The sequence below is a fragment of the Triticum aestivum genome, chromosome 2D (genome assembly GCF_018294505.1).
Source record: "Triticum aestivum cultivar Chinese Spring chromosome 2D, IWGSC CS RefSeq v2.1, whole genome shotgun sequence".
Lineage (NCBI taxonomy): Eukaryota > Viridiplantae > Streptophyta > Magnoliopsida > Poales > Poaceae > Triticum > Triticum aestivum.
The window spans coordinates 113,499,808-113,526,051 of NC_057799.1; the positions used below are offsets into that span (position 1 = coordinate 113,499,808).

Below are 26,244 nucleotides of genomic sequence, written 5' to 3' on the forward strand. Positions count from 1 at the left end.
TTTTATTATTTTATAACAATAACTTCTATTTTTTCCATTTGGTTGCACAATCACCCCGACTTCAATTGCATATATCTTCAACACTACTGCAGCTCAATGTTGTTTTGTCAAGGGACGAGGGGACATTGCATGTCTACCATTTGGTACGTAACTGCAAGTGTCATGCCTCTACTGCAACTGCATATCTTTCAACGTGACTGCAACTCGGTGTTGTTTTGTCGGGGGAGGTGTAGTTCCAAGTCTAGTATTAGGCACGTAACTGCAAGTGTCGTGCCCAAATGCAATTGCATGTGTTCAACGTGACTGCAACTCATTGTTGTTTTGTCGGGGAAGGGACGGTTGCATGTCTACTACTAGGCACACAATTGAAAGTGTCGCGGCCAGGTGCGATTGCATGTCTTCAATGCAACTGCAACTTTGTGGTGTTTTTTGTCGGGGGAAGGGTAGTTGCATGTCTACTACTAGACAGCAACTGCAAATGTGTCGCGCCCAGATGCAACTGCATGTCTTCAACGTGACTGCAACTCACTGTTGTTTTGTCAGGGGAGGGATTTTGCTACCGGACACTCAACTGCAAGTGTCTCCCTCGACTGCAACTACACGGTGTTTTTTCGGGGGGGTAGGCCAGTTGCATATCTACCACTAGGCACGCAATTGCAAGTGTCACCCCCGACTGCAACTGCATGTCTTCGATAGGACCGCAACTATGTGGTGTTTCGTCAAAAGGAGTAGGTCAGTTGCATGTCTAACACTACACACGCAACTGCAAGTGTGACTCGCGACTGCAACAACAAGTCTTCGATAGGACTGTACATGCGGTGTTTTGTCGAGGGAGTAGGCCAGTTGCATGTCTATCACTACACACACAATCGCAAGTGTCACTCCCGACTACAACTGCAAGCCTTCGATAGGTCTGCAACTATGTGGTGTTTTGTCGAGGGAGTAGGCCAGTTGCATGTCGACCACTAGGCATGCAACTTCAAGTGTCACCCCTGACTACAACTTCATGTTTTCGACAGGACTGCAATTGCATGTGCTATGTCTCGGGGGGAGTAGGCCAGTTGCATGTCTAGGCACCCAACTGCAAGTGTCACCCCTAACTACAACTGCATGTCTTCGATAGGAGTGCAACTGATGTTTTGGCGGGGCAGGGTAGTTGCATGTATGTCACTAGATACGCAACTATGAGTGTCACCCTCGACTGCAACTGCATGTCTTTGATACGAGTGCAACTGATGTTTTGATGGGGGCAGGGTAGTTGCATGTATGTCACTAGACACGCAACTATGAGTGTCCCCCTCGACTGCAACTGCACGTCTTCAACGTGACTGCAACCGTGTGGTGTATTATCGGTAGGGATAGTAGGTCAGTTACATGTCTACCACTAGGCACGCAAACTACAAGTATCCCCCACCAATACAACTGCATGTTTTCGATGCGACTTCAACTCATTGTTGTTTCTTTTCTTTTCTTTTCTCGTTTATTCTTTTTTTGGTTTTCAGTTTTTCCATTTTTTGTTTCCTTTTTAAAAAACATATAAATATCTTTAAAAGAGCATATTATCAAAAATTGTTGGGAACTTTTAAAATATGTTAAAAAATTCATAATTCATTTGCATTACTTAAAATTTGTTCACATTTCCAAACATGTTTTACAAATTCAAAATATTGTTCGCGTTTAAAACAAATGTTTGTATTTTTAAATATTTGTCTTAAATATAAAAAAGGTTCCCATTTTGAAATTTTGTGCAAAAGGTTAAAAAATGTTCTCATTCTAAAAACATAAAACATGTTCATGTTTTTTCAAAAAGTGCTTGTGTTTTTAAAATAAATATTGTTTCCAGAAAAAATTGAATTTTCGTAATTTGTTTGTGCTTTAAAAACTGTTTGGGATTTTAAAATTCTTCAGGTTTTCAGAAATTGATCGGAATTACAAAAATCATTCACTTTTAATAAAATGTTTGCAAAATTTGTTCATGTTTTTCAGAAAATATTCAACACTGCATTTTTTCACACTTTTCAAAAGTGTTTTCAAATCTCAATCCTGTTGCGTGTTCTTATATAGTTTGCGTTTTGCATGATCACCAGCAAAAATAAGGCCAACTGGCTAGCTGCACCCGTTTTGGAGTGTGAGGTCGCGTTACAAAAAGCAACTTGCTTTCGCGGGGACCTGTGCGTCCCGCTAAGCTGCACTCGTTTCCATCACCACATGGGAGTGAAACCCACAACGCATTTCTCAGCAGAGCATAGAACTTAAGGCCACATGAGGAAAAATACAACGCAGCAGCCCATGTGATAAAAAGGCCGAATCTGACATGGATGACGTCAGCCGACTGAGACTTTTTTTAAATGATTGCATTACCAAAAATCACAAATTTCAAAAAATGTTTGTGTTTCCAAATTTTTCCAGGAATTTAAAAATATTCCCGTTTTCAAAAATTGTTTACATTTTCAAGTTTTGTTAAGAGTTTCAAAAATGTTCCAGTTTTAAAAAATTGTCCATATATTCAACAAATTTTTTGCGTTTTTAGAATTTTTTGTGTTTTTTAAAAATGTGTTCACAAAATTTTAAAAGTGTTCGGGTTTCATAGAACATTCAAACATGATTTTTTTTCAATCCCGAACATTTTTCCCAAAAAGCGAAGAGTTTCTGAAGTTTTTAATTTTTTTGGGGAAAATGCGAACAATTTCTTGAAACACGAACATCTTTTGAATTTGTGAAAAAAATTCAGGATCAAGAACATTCATTGGAATTTCAAACAAAACTTTCAAAAACACGAAAAATGAAAAAGAAAATATTTGGATCTGCGCTTTTTCGGGTTCTTATATACTTGTGGTGCTATGCATTCACTAGTGCTCGTTATCTCTACCGGCTAGCATGATTCGCTTGTTAGTTGTAGGTCTCGTGTTTGATCCTCGTTAGCGTGCGATTTTCTTACGAATGTGTATTCGCTGCAGTGCTCGATCGCTCATCCATACGCATCCGCTCACTTCGCTCATGCGCCAGTCGGGCCGCCTGTCGGTTTGTCCGATAATTTGCCGCTTTACGATAGATAGGAGCTCCCGGGAAAAAAAATCATCATTAGCTTTTTTGCCGCCATGTAGTCAACATGAACGAGGAAAGCCTATCTATTCCCCTTGAAGAACAAGCCCATATTTGTCCTTGAAGGCTAAGCACAAGCCCATGTATGTCCCTTGAAGGCCATCTCTCCTCACTCTCTTTTTGACACCGACCAACCCGGCTGCCTTTCTTTTCCGCAAGCCCCCCAATCATGTACTCCAAATGCTCTTACATTATGGGACTGAAGAAGTAGTGTTGTTGATCCATCACACCTACAGCACAAAAATAGTTCTATGCCACGAACACCCAATCAAGCATGGTGGATCCTGAATACACTGGTGGCACTCAGTGCCCGTATTTTGAAAGTCATACTCCCTTGGTGTAAAACGTGATGTCAACGGAAACAACAACTCATATAGTACTATTTTACGCGCTCATTCATATACACCAACTTTACTCATAAGGGCGGAGGCACATGGTGAAAAACTGTAGTGCTACTTTAGATGTTGCGAGCTACACCCTGTGTTCATAAATGTAAGACGCTTTGTCGGTTTAAATTAAACTGCCAAAATATCTTACATTTAGAAACAGAGATAGTAATTCAGAAGAACTCTTGGAAGCATTAACTTTGGGTGACAAAAATGATGTTCATAATGTAAAAAACTTCTGAATTTTCCACTCGTGCAAATGTCCATGTCCTTCTACGCATCTAAATTTTATTGAGAAAAAGAATTTATGTGGCTTGTGTAACCGGAAAAAAAGTACTCTGAAAAAGGATTTTTTAGAGCATTGCCTTTTGTTGTCTTCGCTCCGCGCACAATACGTGTCTTTCTCATGAAACTTTGCAAGCATGTAAAATACACAAACACGAACAGTTCATTTTTTTTACATTCTGTCAATGTTATTGTTTAAAATAGTCCCGCTGGCCAAGACATCATCCCCTTGGCCGCCATGTTTGGCAAGGCAATTCTCAGAATCATGCATGTCGTTGCACATATATTACCGCTCAGCACTAAAATGTTACCAATCAATACAGAAGGATCCTACCCCCAATAAAAAATAAACAAGAATAAATTGTACAGGCGCTGATGCACAGTATGACAGGTGTACGCACGTACGTAAGGAGCCTCTCCCCCGTCGCCCGTTGATCTCTCTGCCCGGATCACATGCGAGCTTATCCACTGGCAGGCATGCCACGAGGAGAGAGCGCCCAAGCAAGCATGCATGATTGTGTCAAGCCTATCATGCATGCCATGCATACGGGATTCAATGACATTTGAACGGTCTCCCTCCCCTCCCACCTAGCGCCAGGTAGTTTATTCGATCGGTTCATAAGTATATTTTTCGTCCTCGAACTCTTCCGAGAGTTTAAAAATCATTCCTCAACTCAAAACGGATAGTTTTCGTCCCTCAATTATCAAAACCGGACAGTTTTCGTCCCTCACGCCGCTTCAGGCTGTTTTCGTCTGTCATGAACAATAAACCGACAAACAGTAAATTTGAAAAAAAAAACTGAAAATTTGTGGGATCAAAGTTCCTCGGGTGCGTACAAATTTTCATATTGTTTGGACATTCCAGGTGCTCATGACAAAGAAAAAATTGTAAATATCTACGCCCGTGAACAGTAAATTGAAAAAAAATTGGCATCAAAGATGATTGGGTGTGCAAGGTGCTTGCATATTTTCGTGCCGAAATGACATAGGAGGAGCTCTAGCAAAAAAAAAGTGTACTTTTTCAAAGTTTCCCAGCCAAATTTTGTTTTTTTGCCACGAGCTCCCACAATGTCCAAAGACCATGAAATTTTGCAGGCACATTGAGCACCCGAGCATCTTGTATGTCAAAAAAATTCATATTTTTTTGAATTTGTTTTCTATTTTTTCGAATTTACTGTTTACTGATGTACACATTTATAGTTTTTCCTTTGTCACGAGCTCATGAAATGTCTAAATAGCACAAAAAGTTTCACGCACCTTGTGCACCCGAGGAACTTTAATCCCACAAAATTCCAGTTTTTATTTACTTTTAAAAAAAATTGTTCATCGGTTTACTGTTCATGCGGGCGAAAGCCGCCCGAAGCGGCGTGAGTGAGGAAAACTATCCGATTTTGATAGTTGAGAAACGAAAACTATCCAGTTTTGAGTTGGGACAATTTCTAAACTCTCGAAAGAGTTCGAGAACGAAAAATATACTTATCCCTTCCCTTAATTAACCGGCCACTCCTCCCCTAACCCGGCTCCCTCGCCAACCCTACCCTACCCAGCACCAACCCACGCACCCCATGTAACCAGCAATCCGGCATCATTCTGCACGAAAAGGGATTCAGTTCAGGTGGATGGATCGATCGGCCCGTCGTGATCCTCCCATGTTATTACTACAGGGTACAGGCTAGCTCGCCTCCTACCTCCCACATCACGTGGTGATGATGCGATAACGTGGGCACGAAACAGAGGTCAAGACAGAGGCAGAGCTGGACCCTGGACGTTGAAGCATGAAGGAACTGGGAAAGATCGAGAAGAGAAGGGGCAAACGCCATGACCCCAAGCAACCTGCGCGGCCGTGGAGTCCATGGATGGATGCCTGATTCTTCTCAATCACATGGATGGGCTTCCTGTTGTGTGATGGTGGTCATGGGCACGAATCAGAGGTCAAGACAGAGCCGGACTCTGGACATGGAAACATGAAGAGAGTGACCGGGAAAGATATGGAGGAGCAGGGAAACGCCATGGCCACAAGCAACCCACGCACGCGGTCGTGGAGTGCATGGACGGATGGATATTTGCTCACAGGCAAATGGCAATGCAAGCACAAGCATGCGTGGGATGGGCTTTGTGTTGTGGCGATCGATAGTACTGCTGCCCTACGGCAAGCGTCGTGTCGCTCTGGCCCACCGCTGCTGCATGCCACAGTGGCCGCCTTGAATGGCATGCCATCCTGGCCGCGCGCACATGGCGCGCGTCCGCGGCCGGAGACATGCCTACGTACGTACCGCCATGCATGGCGTTAGTACCTCTGTTCTTGATCCCTGCGCCTGTTCTTCTGATTGTCTGTATCCGTCTGTGCCCAGATTTGTGTGCCTGCCACTGCCAGTGCCAGCCAGCTGGTTGGTCTTATAAACTGATACGATATGGTTTAGATCCTTGGCTAGGGAGAGTTAATTGCAGGTACGTGCGAGCTCATACAATGCAATTATGCAATGTGTGGAGCAGATCTGCTTGCCCCAAACCGAAAAACCCTTCCTAATTTGAACGGAGGAGCGGTTGACCGGCGGATACAATCGGCGATCCATCATGCTCCACGAGATCGATCGACCAGATTACACGCACCTACTGTTCAAAGCGAGATATCAGATTTATCGCAGCTGCACCGTAGTCCATTACTGCATGCATTTATATAGAATTAGTTTAACTGAACCAACCTCTTGCAATTGCAGTTGCAGTTGCAGACCGGTACAGTGCAAGCTAACGTAGTACTACCTCCGTTTCAGTTTGCAAGTCCTACACGTATATCTAGGTTGCCAATTTTATCACCCTAATATAAACTATATAACACAAAAATTATATCGTTTGAATATAGAACGTCTGAATTTTATAATGATATATTTTTTGTAAACATGCTCTGTAAACTGAGAGAGAGGTAGTAGAATTAATCGGGATGTGACGGGAGAGTGGGCTAGATCGACGAGGCGACAGAATATAGGAGTACACTACACTAACACTATACCTTGAGAGTGAAGACAAGTTAGCGCAGTCGTCGTCGCATTCGGATAGTATACTACTACCATACAGTATACACACATGTTCCCACCGGCGACCGAACCGAACCGGATGACAGAGGAGGAGACGCGGCGTGCGCTGTAACCCGCATGGGTTACACCTCTGTAAAGCGTATGACGCCACGGAACGGAACGCGACGGCCGAAGGAGCCCCGGCCACGGCCACGGCGGTGGTCTCTCCGGCCCTCCGTTCCATCTTCCCAAAAGGCATATTCTATGGCCGGCCGGCGGGAACCAATTGTTTTTGCCTAGCTAGGCTCGGCTCGCTTTCTGCTGCCCGGATCACTCCCCACCCCAGCCCTTTCTCTGTGCCCGGCGGTGGAAGGCCTTTTGGAAAGCAAATTTGCTAGTCACTGCAGTCCCTCTCGGCTCTGCTGGCTCAGTCTTCAGAGATCTTTATCCTCGGCCACCCTTATCCTTCTGACATTCCTGGCCCATACGTACGTACATCCTCCTTTTCTTTGCAGGCTAGCTAGAGGGCCTTTTTTTTATTTTGCCCTTTTCCTCCTCCTAGTAGTGGACATAACGGACTGTCAGCCTCAGGGGCCCACCAGAAAACACGCAGGAAAAACACACAACTATCAAATGTTTCCACCATCAGTTGCTTATTTGCTTGCACACAAAACACTGTTGCCCCCCTCTCTCTCTGATATTTTTATTTTACGGTTACGTAGTAGCAGTGCTCCATCACATGCTGTCGTCCTTAACCCCATCCGCCGGCTAATCATTCAGGTTAAGCCCCTGCTCAAGCAACGCTAGACAGACAATTATACGCGGGCACGGCCTTGAACAGTGCGCAACCAAGCACAGTACCGTACGCACTGTACGAGCCATCACGCCGTGTTTAGCCGCAAAAGACGCACGGGCAGGCATCATGGCGCCCGGTGGTGACGCAGCTTTACCGGGTGTTTTCAAACCTAACCAAGCTTTGCTCCATCTCCCAACCTAGCAGCTTTACCGGGTGTTCCTCCCCTCGCGGTCCCTCCTCTGGCGCTCCCACGGGCGGCAGGGGAGGAAACCCTAGCCGCCGCCGAACCGCGACCCTCTCCCCATCCCTCCCCTCGCCGCCGCCAGGGCGTGCCGGCGGGCGAAGCCCGCCCGGCATGGGCGGCGGCGGGGCGCTCTCTCCTTCTCGCGAGGCGGGATCGCCGTGGGGCGATCTACCCTGGCCGGAACGCGGCGTTGTGCGGGGCGCGGCGACGTTGGGCTACCACGGTGGCTGGCGTGGAGGGCTGCACGGGAGCCTCGGACCCATGGCGGCGGCCCTGGCTGGTGGCACGCAGCGCAGCTTGGCGGCTGGCGGCGCCGGCGTGGACAGGTGGGCCACTTTCCTGGCCATGTGGATGGCGGGGAGGTGGTGGGCTTCGGCTGCGGCGGCGGTTCTTCGCTGGATGTTGGTGGCCATGGTGATGTTCGTCCTCGACCCCGATCTACTCCGATCTACAGCGGATCCGGCCCTTGGTGCCTTCGGTCACCGTTCTTTGGGTGCTGGCCTTGCAGATCCGGTGGTTGGAAGGGTTCCGGGGGTATCTCTTGGCCGGCGTGGCGGCCACTCCGATAGCAGTGCCTTTGGGTGTTGCTTCCCTCGTTGGAGGCTTCGGAGAGGACCTCCTTCCTTTCACCCCTCCCAGGAGCTCAGGTGAAAACCTCAGACCCCCCTGTTCCAAGCGACGACGACACCACGGTGGCGTGCTCCTTCCTGAAGGCGTTGCTCGGGGGCTGCTCAAGCGGCGGTGGAAGTGGTGGCGGTTCGGTGTCGACACATGCATTTTGGTCAGCTTCATCTTGGAGGCTGCGGCGACGTAGGCGACGCTCGTCTGGTGGAGCTACTGCCGATGGTCGAGGCATCGTCGGCAGTCTGCGCCATCAGGCTCGGGGTGCTCAGGGGGAAACCCCAGATCTGGGTCTTCTGGATCGGATGATGATGGCGTTCTATCGCTTTCCCTTCTGGGGGCATCGTTTTGGAGCAAGTGCTAGCTGGAGGGATGGTGGAGCAGTGCTTCATCTCACACATTGATGGCGGCGGAGATCGATGGCATGGCGCTGTGGAGACTCGGCGTCCGATGCGCGGAGATGGGCTCGCGCAGGAGAAGGTTGTTGTCTGGCGTCATGGTGACGTCGATGGCAGAGTGGCCAGACAAGGTAGAAGCCTCAATTTGATCTGAAGACCTGCGGAAGATGGCGGCGACGACACACGAGTGCGTCTGACCGGATTGTGCCCCAGACCCGGTATGTGGCTCGGCTGGGGCTTCCGAATGAGTTTCGGCTTCCGGCTTTTGATGTTAGGCTTAGGTGAGTGGTTTGGGTAGTGGCCCAGCTAGCACCCCTTCATCATATTGGATAGGAGTAGCGGCATATGTTGCCAAGATGGTGGATTCAGACACATTGTTGTAATACTTTGTACGGTCCTCGAGAATAATCAATAAAGTGGCCGTATGCATCTCCCAGATGCAGAGGCCGGAGGTCATCCTCCTTTTTTTAAAAAAAAGCTTAAGCCAGTCATCGAGTTAAGGACAGCGAGAGCATGCATGCATGCAGCTTTAGCCAGCTAGCTAATTTGAGCGTTTTCTATGTGTGTGTCTGCCTGCCTAATCCGTATTTTTGCAATCCTCTAACCCAATGCACGAATGAAACATAGAAAAACGAAGAATGGTGTAAATTTTACTTGACTTGAAGCTACACATAGGTAATACTGCGTGCCTGCATTTGTTTTTTTAGGATCCCCTGCATTTGTTTTGGTTTGAGAGAATTAAGACCTCTTGCACAAAAAGAAAGAAAAAGGTACAAAGATGTACTAGTATGTGGGAACGTGTCATGTGCATCCACACTTGTGGTGCTACCGGTGTACCGGGTGCTGTAGAAGATTTTAAAGAATCTGGAAAAAAATCTAACGCATTGATACAAGCATCAATGTATGTTGTCACACAATTTAAAACATTTCTTGAGATACAAAATGGAATTGTTGACGTCAATGTCATAATGGGTCAAATCCAAAGCCCAACTTATGTTATGTACTATTGAGTGTTGAATTTGTCATTTTTGTTTTTCAAGCTGTGTTTCAATTTTTTACTTGAAATTTTGTGACAACTTACATTAATGTTGTGTGGATGTGCTGATTATTTTCAGGATTTTTTGAACATGTTAAAATGTGCAATGTGAGTTCGGTGCACCGCACCACAAGCACCGATGCATCATATATTCTCCCACTGGTATGTGGCATGGAATTGGCAGATGAACCAGGGCGTTTGATTTCCACACGCGTGCACAGAAAGATTTACGGGCAATTAAGAATAACCACGGACAAACACAGTGTTATTAATACAAATAAAAAAAAATCTATTTTCCATCAGATAATAAGGAGAGGACAAAATGAGACGGAGGTGGACATGGCATGGTTCGGCAGAGTAAAACGAGCCTTTTTCTCTTGGGACTTTTCTCTTCCCTTTTTCAAATGCTCAAATCAATACCTGCCATTATTTGTGCCAAGAATACTGCATGGTCCAGGTTATAGTAAGAATTAACTTCAAATTTCGTGACAACCTACATTGATGTTGTGTGGATGTGCTGATTATTTTTTTTTATCATTTTTTGAACATTTTTAAATGTGCAACGGTGCACCAAGTATTCTCGCATGGAGGCTGAAGCAGGGCATTTGATTTCCACGCGCGTGCACATAATAATTTACGGGCAATTAAGAATAACCACATAGGCTTAATCGGCTGATTTGATCTGGTATTCAAGATCACAATGACAAACGACACTCTTTTGTTAATACTAACTAAAAGAACGCCCGCGCGTTGCAACGGGACCACATTAACTTTAAGAGTTCAATATTAATATTCTCATACATATCAAGTGACATTGGCGATCTTTTTTACCATCAAATCCCCACACACACACACTCTCCCTCCCTCTTCCTCACTCTCTCTCCCCCTCTCCCTCTCTTTCTCTAACCCACACACAAATATCCATCTTATTGGGTACGGGACCATAATCCATCTATTTCACACACACACGCTAGTGCATAACAATATGGATTATGTGTATTATATTTGCCACCGCAACTGAGGGAATTAATTTCATGTAAATCGGCCAGCCACAACTCCAAGAATACGCGGAGGAGGTGGCCCGGGTCGGCGTCGGCGCCATCCGGCGCGGACCACGGGCCCGCTTCCCAGTGCGCCTGCGCGCCGGCCACCCACGTCGGGTCCTTCAAGTGCCGCTTCCACCGCACCAGCTCCCAGGGCCACGGCCACGGCCACGGCCAGGGAAGCCGCCCTTCTTCGCCCCCTTCACCGGCCGCGGCCAACGCGGTGCCGCGGCACCCGGCCTCGCCATCCTCGTCCTCCGGCACCCTCGCGACCCAGTGACGCAGCCCAAGCATCGGCCTCGAGAATCAAGAACGCTCGACAACGGAGAGGGAAGGGAAGATCATATACATGTCATAAGAAAGGGAGTTTATTTACTGCTCCCTCGATGTATTGTTTCATTTGTTTGGAGATTGATTACCATCCGTGAGTTAAGGTAAGGTTAATGTGATTGAGCGATTTTTCTGAAAATCAATTATTTGTTTTCTAATTAATGTGATTGAGTGACTTAAGGTAAGGTTAATTAATTTAGATTTGATCTTTAGAGATTGTTCGTGATTGATTCTATATTACTAAATAACTTGCGTCGGTATGGAAAGTTCTGATCTGTTCAGATTTCTTTCGTTGTGTGAGAGGGTGACGCGAAAATAAACCGATGAAGTGGGGGGAGGAGACGGAAAAAAATCTAGAAAAAAACCAGCGAAGGTGGGAGGAGGTACCCAAAAAAACCATGAAAGATGGGACGAAAAAACCTGGAAGCGAGACTACCAACTGCTCTATTAGGAGTAGAGATAAAAATCTATTTTCCATCAGATAATAAGCAGAGGACAAAATAAGATGGAGGTGGACAAAAGGCGGGAAGCAACCGACTTGTTGTTAACTCCGACAATATGGAAGTAATTGACACGATGAAGAATGAAGGACATACAACGGGAGCGGCGACGGCTGTGTTTGATGATTGTTATTTTATGGCTTGTGATTTTTCGTTAGTTAGATTTGAACATTGTAATAGGAAGGCAAATAAAGTAGCTCATGAAATTGTTAGAGTAGCTAAATTTTCTGAGACAAGGGATTGGTTTGAGGAACCTTTGAACGATATTGTAAATTTACTTATAGACGATGTAACCATTATTACTAATAAATAAAAAGGATGTTTTACTTTAAAAAAAAGATGGAGGTGGACATGGCATGGCTCGGCAGAGTAAAACGAGCCTTTTTCTATTCCCTTTTTCAAATGCTCAAATCAATACCTGCCATTATTTGTGCCAAGAATACTGCATGGTCCAGGTTATAAGAACGGGCATTTTCTGTTGCTGTCTAACGCGGTGCCTGCCAAAGGTTTTACTCGGTTTGGTCTGGTAACAGCTCATCCACCGGGGCGGTGGCCTGGCCACTGCTAATCTCTACTCGGTGCTCTTGATTCCCCGGTGCCGACGACGAAACAACACTTACTTAATTCCCCCGCACAAATCAGCAGTACAGTACACCAGCCAAAGGCCAAGCATGTTCCAAACCAACTGACCACCGTCGGATTGCACCGATGACAAACCATGAAACCAATCTGTTACCACCTAACCACGCAGCGAACCTTCGCAGGCACTTCACAGCGACGACACAAAGGGAATCAAATGCGTGTGTATTAGGCGCCTGAAATTAACAATTGGTTGATAATACCATGCTTAATCCTCACGAAAATCGCACTCTTTCCGCGTTTCCGCATCCCGCGCGGCGCATAATGAATGCGGCCATGAGCCCGATCAGATTAAGTAATCTCTCTGGACAGCTACCAGGCTGCACCCAACACATGGCCGGATGCTGATTGCGAGTTAAGCTTGGTCGTTAGTATTTCACTGATATCATCACGCAAAATTCCATGCAGGATTTCATTTTCCAGCTCAGGATTCGGGAGGGAGGAAGGAGGGATATTTGACTTGTGCAGTCAGGTCCAATCATGCCTGCCTGCTGGGCCCCTCTACGAAACGAAACTGGAGCCATATCCTCTGCCCTGACCTAGCGCTGATTAAGCTTCACGTTCTAGTTTTTCCTCCCCGCTTGTGGTATCCTTTTTGCACCACTGGCGTCTCTGTCATGGACAACTCGGACCTTGATGGCGAGAAACTCCAAGCCCGGAAGCCCATCACTCTCCCGGATCGGCTGATTAGTGCTGCGCGCCGAGTCATTTTCATAGCCCTGCTTCCTCCTAACAACAGGCATTCCGGATCAAATCCCCCACGTAGTACTACCATCAACATTTATTTTCTCATTTTTCTTCCATTCTTAATAAAGCATAAAAGAGTCATGTTAAATGTGTTTTTTTAGCAAAAAGCCTAACCAAGCAAACCGTCTTCAGAAAGCTAGAGCTCAGGAAAAACGTCTTCAGAAATCACTGCATTTTTATTCTTTTTGCATGGTCAGGGGGGCAGGAGAAACATGTCCTGTACATCGGCAGCGTTAAGCCTTCCCTTCAGATGTGCGCGAGGGATAAAAACTCCACCTGGTGGTACACAAAGTTTATCATTGGGCATGTGGACAGGCTCCTGAATCTAAGCTCCGTGTCTTGCTAAAACTGAAAGGTACTGAAATAAATACTACTGCTACTGCACTCCAACTCCCCCTGTTAATTATCATCATGCCATGCCATCATTCACGTTGATTTTGCTTGTAAACTTCTGTTGAGTTGTTACTGAATTTTTTATCTACCGGCATGTTCTGTTGTTGAGTGGTCTGAGGAAAGCATGGGGAGGTAGAAAAAAGAGGGGAAGGAGGGAAAGAAAGCAATGGAGAAGCAGGAAGGCAGCGCAGGTGAGCTGGAGGAAAGGGGTCAAAGTCTGAACCAGCCTCGCGTCGCCTCGCCTAGGGGCATGTGGGGCGCTTGCTTTCCTACCAGTACCCGGTGTCTGCACACATCATTTGCTTAGATTCTTTTTCTCATTTCTCTCTCCCTCTTTTGCCATCTTGATTTGGGAGGCCATTATTATTTTTCTGCCTTCTTGATTGTTTACAACCTTGCTGATGTTTTCTACTTCCTCCGTTCCTAAATATAAGTCTTTGTAGAGGTTCCACTAGAAACCACATACGGATGTATATAGATACATTTTAAGTATAGATTCATTCATTTTGCTTTGTATGTAGTCCATCTAGTGGAATCTCTATAAAGACTTATATTTAGGAACTGAGGGAGTATACTACAACATGATTCTGTTTTTTTTTTAATTTTCCTTTCTTGAATAGGTGCCATATCGGAGAGAAAACTGAACATTTCTTCTGCTTTATGGTACCGTTTTGTTAAATCGAGGTTTCGGATTGTAATGAGTGTGACATGTGATTTGGTGCCGTCCATTTATAACAAAATTTGTTTCCAAGCGCTTTCCACATTCCTAGCATTTGTGTTGACATCATGTGATGCACCTTGTCTGCTAACACTCGAGACATTTTCTTCTCTCATACAACCAGAAAAAATCCAGCACGCAGGAGCCAACTACAGGTCACCCTGCATCTCATGTTACCCTTTTCATGACCCATCCCATTGCCGTCCAGTAGTAAAAACTGGATGTAAAACACATGAAGAAAACTAGCAACTACGTACCACTAAAATAAGTTTATCTTATAACCTTTTTCAGGTTAGAGAAACTCATTATACAAGTTGCTATACTACTAGCTGCAAAAGTGCCAAGCACTAGACTATTAATAGATAAGCACTGCTTAATCCACACCCATAAGAGTAGGAATAATTCTATACTATAGTTTACACAGTGACAGAGAAGTAAACAGCGGGTCACAGCTAAGGTAAACACCAGCAACAGAGCAACCACTTGTAACTTTCCAGTCTGTAATGGACACCTCTCTCTCCCCTCGCCGTTATTATTACCATCCATCCCCTTCCGTTTCCAAAAATTTGGCCTTTCTCAGAGCACATCTCCTCCACCCCCACCCCCCAGACCTCTCACACACCCACGCGCAGGCGCTCCAGCCCCCTCCAATGGCCGCCGCTGCCGCCCCCCGCCGCTGCTCCCAACCCTAACCCTAGCCGCAGCCTGTTTCCACAGCCCGCGTCCATGGCCGCGCTCCACGTTTTCTTGCTTCTGCTGGTGTTCGGCGGCGGCGGCAGCGGCGCCAGGGGCGACGACGTGTCCGCGCTGCTCGAGTTCAAGAAGGGCATCTCGGACCGGCGGCGCGACCCGGTGCTGGGATCCTGGTCGCGGCCGGACGCGCCCGAGGCCGGCGCCGGCGGGGGCGCGTGCCCCGCGCGGTGGCGCGGCGTGGTGTGCGACGGCGGCGCCGTCGTCGCCATCGCGCTCGACGGGCTCGGCCTCGCCGGGGAGCTCAAGGTGGGCACGCTCGCCGGCATGCGCGGCCTGCAGAACCTCTCCCTCGCCGGCAACGCCTTCTCCGGCCGCCTGCCCCCCGCCATCGGCTACCTCTCCTCGCTGCGCCACCTCGACCTCTCCGGCAACCGCTTCTACGGGCCCATCCCCGGCCGCCTCGCCGACCTCTCCGGCCTCGTCCACCTCAACCTCTCCTACAACAACTTCACCTCCGGCTTCCCCACCGATGGGATCCGGGAGCTGCAGAACCTGCGCCGCATCGACCTCCGCCGCAACTCCTTCTGGGGCAATGTCAGCGATCTGCTCGCCGAGCTCCGCAACGCCGAGCACATTGATCTCAGCGACAACCAGTTCACCGGGGCCGTCGATTTGGAGCTCGCCAGCCTGACCAGCATCGGGAACACGGCCAGGTACATGAACCTCAGCCACAACAGGCTGGCCGGCGGCTTCTTCAGGAACGAGACCGTGGGGGCGTTCAAGAACCTGGAGGTCCTTGATTTGAGCAACACCGGGATCGCCGGGATGGTTCCGAGGCTCGATTCGTGGTTCTCACTGTCGGTCTTCAGGGTGGCCGGTAATGGCCTCTTTGGGATGATGCCTGAGACACTCCTGCATAATTCGATGCGGCTTCTCGAGGTCGATCTCAGCCGGAACGGCTTCTCAGGTATCTCACCCTTTTCCCAGTGAGTGAATGAATACATATATTGTTGAATTGTCACGATCTACTAGTAGCATGAATCTGAACCCAAGTTGGAATAGTGGTGATGTTGGCTACCTGTTCCTTGAACTTTGGATGCCTTGCCAATGCTGATGCCCAGTGAGCTCCCACAGTGTTGTTGTACTTGGATCACAAGCACCGAGTTAGGTGCTTAGCATTGGTGGCATTCGCAACGCAAATGTTTCTAATGCCGGCAAATTCCTCGTGCACAGATTCTTTGCTGCATCTTGAATCTGGACATGCCTGTTTGCTTGGAGGATTCCATGAGCATACCAAACATTTGGCTCTCGTGTGAATTTCGCATGTCGTTTTCTGCCAAAAAAATTGTCGCGACTCGGAAAATCATGACATTTGCATTTGCATGCTGATGACCAGCAACCGTTTGCTCGCATGCATGACTAGCCTATACCTTATTTTAACTTCTTTTTTTGGTCTTTCTCGCGTGGGTGGTTTACAAGATGTCATGCTAGCAATAAATTTTATAGAAGTGTGGACTAGTATTAACCCCGAAAAAACTGATTGACTCTTGCATGCTTAGGAGGAAAATTGTCATGTTGACGCTTCGTTTCTTCCGTGCTAGACTTGTTCCTGGATCTATTCCAGCTAAGTAGCTAATATGACTTTATGCAATGCGACTATTTCAGTGCTATCACAACAGATCGTATGCTATTGCAAATATATAGGGACAGCTTTCATGACTAGTGAGCATGCAGTAGTTTCGAACTTTGAATAATTGCCATATGTCTACAGCTGTAATTGACTTGTGTGCCTTGTAATTTTGCAGGATCAGTGCCAGTTGTGAACTCTACGACTTTGAAAATGTTGAATCTCTCTTCGAATGTGCTATCAGGTTCATTACCAGCCACTGTCGGCAAGTGTGTCTCAGTTGATCTGAGTGGGAACCTGCTTTCTGGGGAATTAGCTATTTTGCGTTCTTGGGATAGCGTAGTGGAGGTGATTGACTTGAGTTCAAACAAGCTGGAGGGGAGCTACCCGAATGATGCCTCTCAGTTTCAGAACTTAGTTACCCTGAAGTTGCAGAACAATTCGTTGAAGGGATCTGTCCCTTCAGTGTTGGGAACCTATCAAAAGCTATCTTTCCTTGATCTCAGTCTGAATGCACTTGGTGGCCCTGTTTTGCCTGTTTTTATTCTGTCGCCTACTCTTACAGTGTTGAACCTTTCTGGAAACAACTTCTCTGGGACTATTCCATTTCAGAGCCCTCATTCAACAGAGTCCATAATGCTATCTTCTCAACCTTCTCTCAAGATTGTTGATCTGTCCAGCAATTCTTTATCTGGTCAGTTGCCACCAGAAATTTCTAACCTGCAAAGACTTGAGTCCCTTACTCTTGCGATGAACGAGTTGTCTGGCGAGATACCAGATGAGATAAACAAGCTTCAAGGATTGGAGTATCTTGATCTATCTCACAATCACTTCAGTGGCAGAATTCCTGATATGCCTCAGGCTGATTTGAAGATGTTCAATGTATCTTACAATGATCTACGAGGAACTATTCCTAAAAGTCTTGAGAAGTTTCCCATAACTTGCTTTAGACCCGGAAATGACTTTCTAATTTTCCCAGATGGTCTGCCTGCTCCAAATAATGGCGATGGTGGACTTGCACAGAGTCGAGCGTCTCAGTCTCATGGACATAAGGCTGGTGTTAAAGTTGCAGTCATAGTTGGCTGCATTGGAGGTGTCTTGCTCGTGATCTTCATAGTATTGGCAATCTATGTGGTGAGGTCTCAAGAGCTTTGTGGAAGAAACGGATTTAGAGGCCAGATTACTCTCAGAGATCTAAAGCTGGGGAAATTAAGCCGTCCAAATTTATTCAAGAGTCCAAAAGATAATGTCATTCCAACCAAGACAAGTTTCTCAAATGACCATCTCTTAACATCTGCAGCTCGATCAATGTCTGCTCAGAAAGAGCTATTGGCTGAGGCTGCTGTTGAATATGGATATGCTGATCCAAAGGAAGTCGTCGAATCTACAAGCTCTGGTGTGACTGAGACCTCAGCTGCAGCATCTGTTCGGGAGTCTTCTCCTCGGTCTGCGTTGCCATCATCACCACATTTTCTTGATTCTAGATTCCATGAGGAACCTGTGACTTTTGAAGTGTATTCACCAGACCGGTTGGTTGGAGAGTTGATTTTCCTAGACAACACCTTAGTTTTCACAGCTGAAGACCTGTCCCGTGCTCCAGCAGAGGTTCTTGGAAGGAGCAGTCATGGTACAACGTACAAAGCAGCACTACAAAGCGGGCATGTCCTGACAGTGAAATGGTTGCGTGTTGGTCTTGTAAAGCATAAAAAGGAGTTCACTAAGGAGATAAAAAGGATTGGCACCATCAAGCATCCGAATATAATTTCATGGAGAGCGTTCTATTGGGGGCCGAAGGAGCAAGAAAGATTAATTATTTCTGACTATGTCAATGGCGATAGCTTGGCACTATACCTTTATGGTAACTATCTCATGCTCATTTCCTTTGAATCTGCATCCTTTGGAATTATTCCTTGTTAGTTCGATATACTTTGCTTGCTAGCAATGAAATATTTTGTTCTTGTCATCTCGAAAATTGTTCCTGGTGCTATTTGTTAATATTGTCATATGATATTCGGCATGTAATTCCAAAGTCATTCATTTCTGCATACTGAACATTTCCTTCTGCAATTACTTACTGAAAAGATTACCTTTGCCCCTGTGCAGAGTCTACTCCTAGAAGATACTCCCGCCTGTCAGTCTGTCAACGGCTCAAGATTGCAATTGATCTGGCTCGTTGCCTCCAGTTCCTACACCATGAGAAGGGCCTGCCTCATGGCAACCTGAAGCCCACTAATATATTCCTGACCGGTCCTGACCTCTCTCCGAAGCTGGTTGATTACTGTCTGCATCGGTTCACGACTCCAAGCGGTATTGCCGAGCAAATACTGAATCTAGGAGCATTGGGGTACCGAGCCCCAGAGCTGGCAAACACGGCCAAGCCTACGCCGTCGTTCAAGGGCGACGTGTACGCGTTTGGCGTGGTCATCCTAGAGATGTTGACGCGGAAGAGCGCGGGGGACATCATCTCGGGGCAGTCTGGCGCGGTGGACCTGACGGACTGGGTTCAGATGTGCAACAGGGAAGGGCGGGGGACTGACTGCTTTGACCGGGACATCGCCGGGTTGGAAGAGTCGCCGAGGGTGATGGACGAGCTGCTCGCCATCTCCCTCCGGTGCATTCTTCCTGTAAATGAGAGGCCTAACATGAAGACTGTCTGCGACGATTTGTGCGCCATAACAGCGTGAGCTTCCCCGCATTTTTTTCCTTTCTTCATCAGTTCACCAGTGTACATGTAACCGATTTTTCTCCTCGTCGTCGTCGTGCATCCCAAATCTTTTTTCTGTGGGTTTTCCAGAGCCCTGTAGGCAGGGTTTGTTTGATTGGTGACTCTTAGTGTAAAAAGAGGATTTGATCCCGTCCGTCCATTGATTGATTGATACCATTGCCATCCTGTCTTCTCCTTCCTTCCCCTGTTGGTATCCACTCGTCAATTTTCTTTTCTTTCTGTGCAGAATCGGATCCTGTGATGATCTGTGAGGTGCACAGCGTTGCCCATGTTACCCAGCACAGTTGCTGCTGCAGCTGCATGTGTTGATCTTCTCTTTCTTGTGTGAAGTGAAGTTACTCTGCTCTGGCCTTTGGGTTTTAAACATGGCACATGGTGGTGGTCTGGGGAGGCTACAGCTTGTGCCTGATGCCTAGTGCCCTCTGTAGCAACCAAACTGGCGCATGATTTATTGGGTTGGCACCGGCCCGGCCATCGCCTCTGCGGCGCTTCAATGTTTGCTGTGGAGAGACAGGCAGCGCCATGTTCTCTTCTCCCAGGCCGGTGTGCTGTCTGATCAAACCGTCCAGAGCAGCTGTGCGGCGGCGAGCTAGCCCGGTATACGGCGGTGGTGCCGCCACCGGAGTCGTCGCACGGTGAAATCGGCGGTTCCGAATCGTGCATTTGGAGGAAGATTTTGGTCCTTGGATTGGAGGAGCAGAGGTGATATGGGTCATGGGGCCGGGCATGAATGATTTTGCTTCAGAAAATTTCAGAACGCCTGCTGTGGTCCTCTGTCTGCGCACCACATGGGATGGGACGCGCAGATGCAGTTGCTGGCGATTGGCTGATCGCCCGCTTGTTAGCTGCTCGAATTCGAATTCGTTGCGTGCGAAGGTTCGGCTGGGTCGATTGATTGATGGCTCTGTCGATGCAGAGGTCGACTGATTGATGGCTACGTCACCGTGAATGTTCCCTGTTGCGAGACGGAGTGAATTCCGGCCACCCGAGTAAATGACGTGGGCGAGCTACACCTACACGCCATGAATGCGGCGGTCGCGAGCTCCTCCGCTGCTGCCATGCCATGCTAATCTGCCATTGCCGAGAGCAGAGCGCGGGTCAGGGTTGGACAGCGTGCCCCTCCGATCCGTCGCTGGCAGGTTCATCAGCCAAGTGACTCGATGGAACGCCAGAGGTAATACAGATCGTCTATGAGCGCACAGTTTTTTCCTTCTTTTTTTTGGACGTCGATAAGGATTGAACGTTCGGTCTGGGAGGCTACCAGACCGAACGAGGAGTTCGGTGCGAAAGGCGCCTGGTACGAACGAAATCGTTTGGGAGGAGAGGCCTCCCAGCCCGAACGAGGAGTTCGGTGCGACAGGCGCCTGGTACGAACGAAATCGTTTGGGAGGAGAGGCCTCGCAGCCCGAACGCTCTCCTTCCCATCGCCCCTACTGGCCTTTTTTCTGTACAAAAAAAGCCCACAAGAACGAAAAAGCTTTATTTTTGCTGTGACAAAATAGACATTGTTAGTTTGCACGGCAAAAAATGCCATGGTATGAAAACAGTTGACATGCTCATGAGTCTAGTACACTAAAAAAGTATGGGAAATCTACTAAAAAGTTGTTCAACAATTTGCCATGTTCTGCACAAAAATGTATGTTATGTTATACTCAAATTTACCATCTTTAACATTTTCTACAAAATATGCCAAAAATAGAGTAAAAATTGCCATGGCAAAGAAAGTAAAAATTGTCATGCCATTAAAAGTAAAAATTGTCATGGAAAAAAGAGTAAAACCCTCATGTCACTTGCGCTGGCAGGCCAAATAGGCCCATTTAGGTAAAAAACGATCGAAAAAATGAAACCAACTAAAAAACTGAAAAAATAAATTTACAGTAAATATCACATAGAAATCTAGATAATTTGCAATGGCAAAAATGGTTTAATTGTTGCCACGGCAAAAATGCAGTACTTTTGACATGGAAATAAATTAAAAAATGCAATGGCTACACAAATATATTTAAGATGCTACATAGTAAAATTTACCATGTTCTATAAAATGTAAATTTGCCATAATATTTAAATTAAAATTGCCATGGTCCTTACAATAAATTTGTCATGGCAACTAAAAATAAAATTTGCAATGGCAACTAAAACTAAAAATTTGCCATGTGAAAATAGAAACTATTTTGACATGGAAAAAATAAATAAATTATTTCCATGGCAAAAATGGAGTACTTTTGCCATGGAAATAAATTTAAAAAATGCCATGGCTATACAAATATATTTACCGTGCTACGTAGTTAAAATTGCCATGTTCTAGAAAATGTAAATTTGCCATCATATTTAAAACAAAAGTTGCCATGCTCTTTACAATAAATTTGCCATGGCAACTTAAACTAAAAATTTCCATGGCAACTTACACTAAAGTTTGCCGTGTGAATAGAAGTATTTTTGCCATGGCAAAAATGGAGAAAAAATTGCCAAAAAGGGCATGACAGAAGATGTGGATGTTCTTAACAATTAATAAATTTGCCATGATCTACCAAAAAATAATTTGCCATGGTCAATTACTAAATTTTCCATGGTCGAAAAAGGACTTAAAACTTGCCATGGTCAATTAATAAAACTTGCCATGGTCTATAAACTAAATTCGCCATGGTCAATTACTAAACTGGCCATGGTCGGACTTGAAATTTTCCATGGCCGATTAATAAAACTTGCCATGGTCAACAAACTAAATTTGCCATGGTCGAAAAAAACTTAAAATTTTGCCATGGTCAGTTAATAAAACTTGCCATGGTCAATTAATGAAACTTGTCATGGTCAATAAACTAAATTTGCCTCCCTCTCATGGTCATCTGAATCGGTGCAGCCCATTACACCTGCCCATCGCTATGTGGATATTACGAAAATTGAAATATACAAAATTGCCATGTTGTGGAAACATAATGTGGAAGTGAATTTGCCATACAAACTATATATAAATTTGCCAAGTTATGAATGAATTCGATGAACTTCCTACAGAATAATACATAGTTGCCATGCCCATCATTTACTGAATATAAAACTGATGGCGACTTTATTAAAAAGTATTTTTGCCATGGCAATTAATTAACATTACCAATGCATACGGTTCCAACATCAATTTGGTATGTCAAAAAAAAACGGATGGTAACTTAATATGCTCTCCACTCGAAAATTTCTCCCTAATATGAAGTAGCCATATCATCTGAATATAAATTTCCATGTGCCATGTGAATATAAATTTCTCGCAAGTTTGCTGGAAAAGTTTAGATTTACAAAACGATGAATCAGCCATTGTTCATATCACAAAGCATGCTCTATTTCCCTTAGAAACATGACAATTTGTGTTGCTCTGTTCTTACCTGAATGCTCCTCCTGACCAGGGTCTTCTTGAGCTCATCCAGCATGCCCCTCCTGACGATGCTGCTGATGGCTGCTGCATCCAGATAGAACAAGTTTCAGACATGCTCTGTTTGAGATGCTCACGTGTGGGCAAAATTTCACACCAAGTTGTTGTAACTTACCACCCTGTCGAGGATGATGTACTGCACGTCGGTCTTGCCCTTGGCACTGGCCCGTTCGTCGTCGTCGTCGAGGTAGGCCCCCACTGCGGCGTTGAATAGCTCAGTCGGAGGGGCAGTCGCCGCTGCTGCCGCTCCCAGCTGCAGCCCTTCATGCGCATCAAATCTCGCACGCCAGCGACGCTCCCTGCCGCTACACACCTCCATCATCCCCCCACCAACTGGGCCCGGCCTTTTTCCTGTGAAAGGAAAACAAAAAATAAAGCCCATATTAAGTTACGATTAGTAAAAAAAGCCCAGTTTTTCTGTGATCAATAAATAATGTTCTTTTGCACATCAAAATTGCCATGGACTTTTGCCATTCTATGAGAAAAAATTGCCACGTTCAAGTTTATAATTTAAAAAAATGGCGAAAAAGGGAAAAATCATGGCAATTTGCATTTGTACAGTATGAGAAAGCTGTGATCACTATGAAGTTTACAGAAAAACGCAAAAGTTGCCGTGAAGTGATATGGTGAAAAAAGCTCTCTCTAGACACATAGAAATTTTTCGGAAAACAATGGAGAAAACATCTTAAGTTGTAATGATATTCTGCATGTAATCCCCATGGCAAAAACAAATTTGTAAGAGCAAACTTGCCGTGTTCTCAAACTAATTTGTAATGTCCATGACAAACATTCTTCGGATGGACATGGCAAAAAGACACAGCGAACCATAGAAAAAAAATGAATTTAGTTGCCATGGAAAAAGACATATCTATAAACAATACTGATTTTGGTTGCCATGCCACATTTTCCATGTTTTTAGACATTTACAAACATTGCCACGTTATTTTGAACATCTTTAGTTGCCATGGCAAGTTTGCATATTTGTGAACATGTTAATTAAAAAGAAGTTTGTCATGTTTTTGAACAAACTTAATTAAAAGAAGTTACCATGTTTTTGCACATATTAAAAGTTTGCCATGGCAAGTTTGCCCTGTTTTTGAATATTTTAAAATGCCATGGCGAATTTTTCATATTTTTGAACATTTACAAAATGTTGCCATGTTTTTGAACATCGTAAGTTGCCATGGCAAACTTTGCCATGTTTTTCAACAATTATAACTTTGCCATGGCATGTTTACATGTTTTTGAACATGTTAATTAAAGAAGTTTGCCATGGCATAAAATGGAGTAAAATTTGCAATTGAAAAATGGTTTAATTTTTGCCATGGCAACATATCTTAAGTTGGCATGGCGCACATTTGAAGTTGTCGTATTAAAAGTTTCCATGGCAAACTTTAGATGATTTGTTAGTCGGCGTGTGGAAAAATAATCCAAAGTTGCCATGGCAACTTTAGATGATTTCTTAGTTGGCATGCGAAAAATACTCCGAACAGAAAAAAAAGTTGCCATGGAAAAACAACATAAGTTGTAATAAAATAGGGAACATTGCTGATTTTCCATGGTCGAAAATCATCGTTTTAAATGGTGGATGGGAAAAACATGTAAACTTGCCATGGCAACACAACACATCTGAAGTTGTTCGTATGGCTAACATAGTAAAAGTTGCCATGGTAAACTTTAGATGATCTATTAGTTGGCGTGTGGAAAAAATACTCCAAACTTGCCATGGCAACTTTAGATGATTTGTTAAACAACGTCTGAAAAAATACTCCAAACTTGCCATGGCAACTTTAGATGATTTGTTAAACGACGTGTGAAAAAATGCTCCAAACTTGCCATCGCAACTTCAGATGATTTGTTAAATGGTGTGTGAAAAAACATGTAAACATGGCATCTTTAGATCATCTCCTCTTCTCTGAACAAAAATCTTTGTAGCATCATCTCTGTTTTGTTGACAAATCAGGCAGATTACAGCTAAACGCATGAAAGCGAGTTGATGGCTATCGATGGCTACTATTCACTAGTGAAGACAGAGCGCACACCTGCTTGATGGTTCAGATAGCTGGTGACCATGAGAGCGAGTTGATGGCCACGCTCAAGAGCTAGATGTAGACGACAAGCGCGATCACCTGGTCGGCGGCCGCCGCGACCATGACCGCTTGGTCGAGGCGGTCGGAGCAGCCGAAGAGGGCTTGAATGGCATGGCGGCTCGGGTCCTCGTCGGCCCGTCATCGAGGTACGCCACATCACCGCCAGCAGGCAGCGACCCGCCGTCCCCGCCGTCCCCGCCGCTGCCGAAAGTGATGCAGGGGGAGTGCCACCAAGGACTCGGAGGCGGGCGGCTCCATGAGCGGCGGGGCCAGCCGAAGAGCCTAAGCAGCCCCTCGCTCTCGGGAAGGATCCCGCATGGAGTGCCCCATATAGCCAGTGCCACGCCCTCGCTGCCGCTACCACCGAGGCACCACCGGATCTCCTCCGGCCACAACCGCGGCCTCGAGCCCATCCCGCCTACCCGAAGTCCCAGGCGGAGGAGTTTGGGGCCGGCCGTCCATGGCAGGGGATGCAACGTTGGATGACCTGCAAGGATGCGGCGTCGGAGGATTTGAGGGGCCGACCGTCCATGGCAGGGATGCGGCGTCGAAGGACAGGATGCGGCGTCGAAGGAGTTCGGGGCCGGCCGTCCATGGTGGGGATGCGGTCGCTGGAGCCTAGCCATGCCGCTCACCATCCCCATGCCCGGCGACCTGCTCCGACCGTCGGAGGCCTTCGCCACCGCCCCTGCCTGCCCAACGCTGGCATCTGGTGTTGTGTAGTGTGGATAAGAGAGTGGGAGGAATGGGAGGAGGGGAACGAGGGAGTGGTTCGGGTGACTTTGTCTTCCTCCCGAACGACTCCCAGTGATGACGTGGCAAGCGCGGACCACCAAGATTCATGCGACGGCAACGAGATGGTTCGGGGGGAGATGCTAAAATCCGGACGTTCGGGAGTTATTGATTCCGTTTTTTTTGAAACGGAGGCAAAAGCTTTGCCTCATCCATTAATTAAGATAGAAAAGAGTTTGTTACAAGACACCCAACAAACACGGCATGCGGATTACTCGCGTGAAATAAAAGACCCTAGCTTCTTTGCGCCGGCGATGACCCAAAGGTTGGCCTCGGTAGAGATGGAGGAGAGCAAGATTGGCGGTGGAGCACTCTTATGCTTAAACACTATTGCATTACGCTCATTTGAAATTGTCCATGAGACGAGCATAGTGAGGGAGGCCTTGGCTTGGCGGTTCGGCATACCATCGGCGCAGGTGCTTGCCCACCACTCATCCACCGAGTCGAATAGGGGCCAAGCGGAAGTGTCAAGCCCGTGCATGAGGAATTCTCAATGACCAAAGACCAAAGACGCCGGGTGTAGCGGCACTTGAAGAAGAGGTGAGGTCCACATTCTTGCACCGTCCTGCAAAGAGGCAGAGATCGCAATTTGGCCACCCACGCTTTGCCAATCTATCCGCCATCCAAACTCTGTCTTGAAGGGCCAACCA

The 26,244-nt window shown here is 46.3% G+C and overlaps 2 protein-coding genes across 7 annotated transcripts; one reads left to right on the forward strand and one right to left on the reverse strand.

The window, feature by feature from the left end:
- The first annotated feature begins 14,823 nt into the window (after positions 1-14,823).
- LOC123052009 (probable inactive receptor kinase At5g10020) lies at positions 14,824-19,463 on the forward strand. Its single transcript, XM_044475028.1, has 3 exons — positions 14,824-15,909; positions 16,748-18,427; positions 18,673-19,463. Exons 1-3 carry the CDS (start codon positions 14,976-14,978, stop codon positions 19,251-19,253), a joined length of 3,195 nt encoding a protein of 1,064 aa, XP_044330963.1. The 5' UTR covers positions 14,824-14,975; the 3' UTR covers positions 19,254-19,463.
- Positions 19,464-19,943: 480 nt separating this feature from the next.
- Positions 19,944-25,585, reverse strand: LOC123052010 (uncharacterized). Of its 6 annotated transcripts, none has more exons than XM_044475032.1 (4): positions 24,755-25,585; positions 22,828-23,063; positions 22,666-22,745; positions 19,944-22,161 (listed from the first exon to the last, which is right to left on the reverse strand). In XM_044475032.1, the coding sequence occupies exons 1-4, from the start codon at positions 24,957-24,959 to the stop codon at positions 22,134-22,136; spliced, it is 549 nt and encodes a 182-aa protein (XP_044330967.1). In that variant the 5' UTR covers positions 24,960-25,585; the 3' UTR covers positions 19,944-22,133. The 6 variants fall into 6 exon arrangements, with proteins under 6 accessions (XP_044330967.1, XP_044330969.1, XP_044330968.1 ...); XM_044475034.1 differs by having other exon boundaries at positions 19,945-22,161; positions 22,666-22,736; positions 24,755-25,584; XM_044475033.1 differs by having other exon boundaries at positions 19,947-22,161; positions 22,666-22,739; positions 24,755-25,582.
- Between the last annotated feature and the right edge of the window lie 659 nt (positions 25,586-26,244).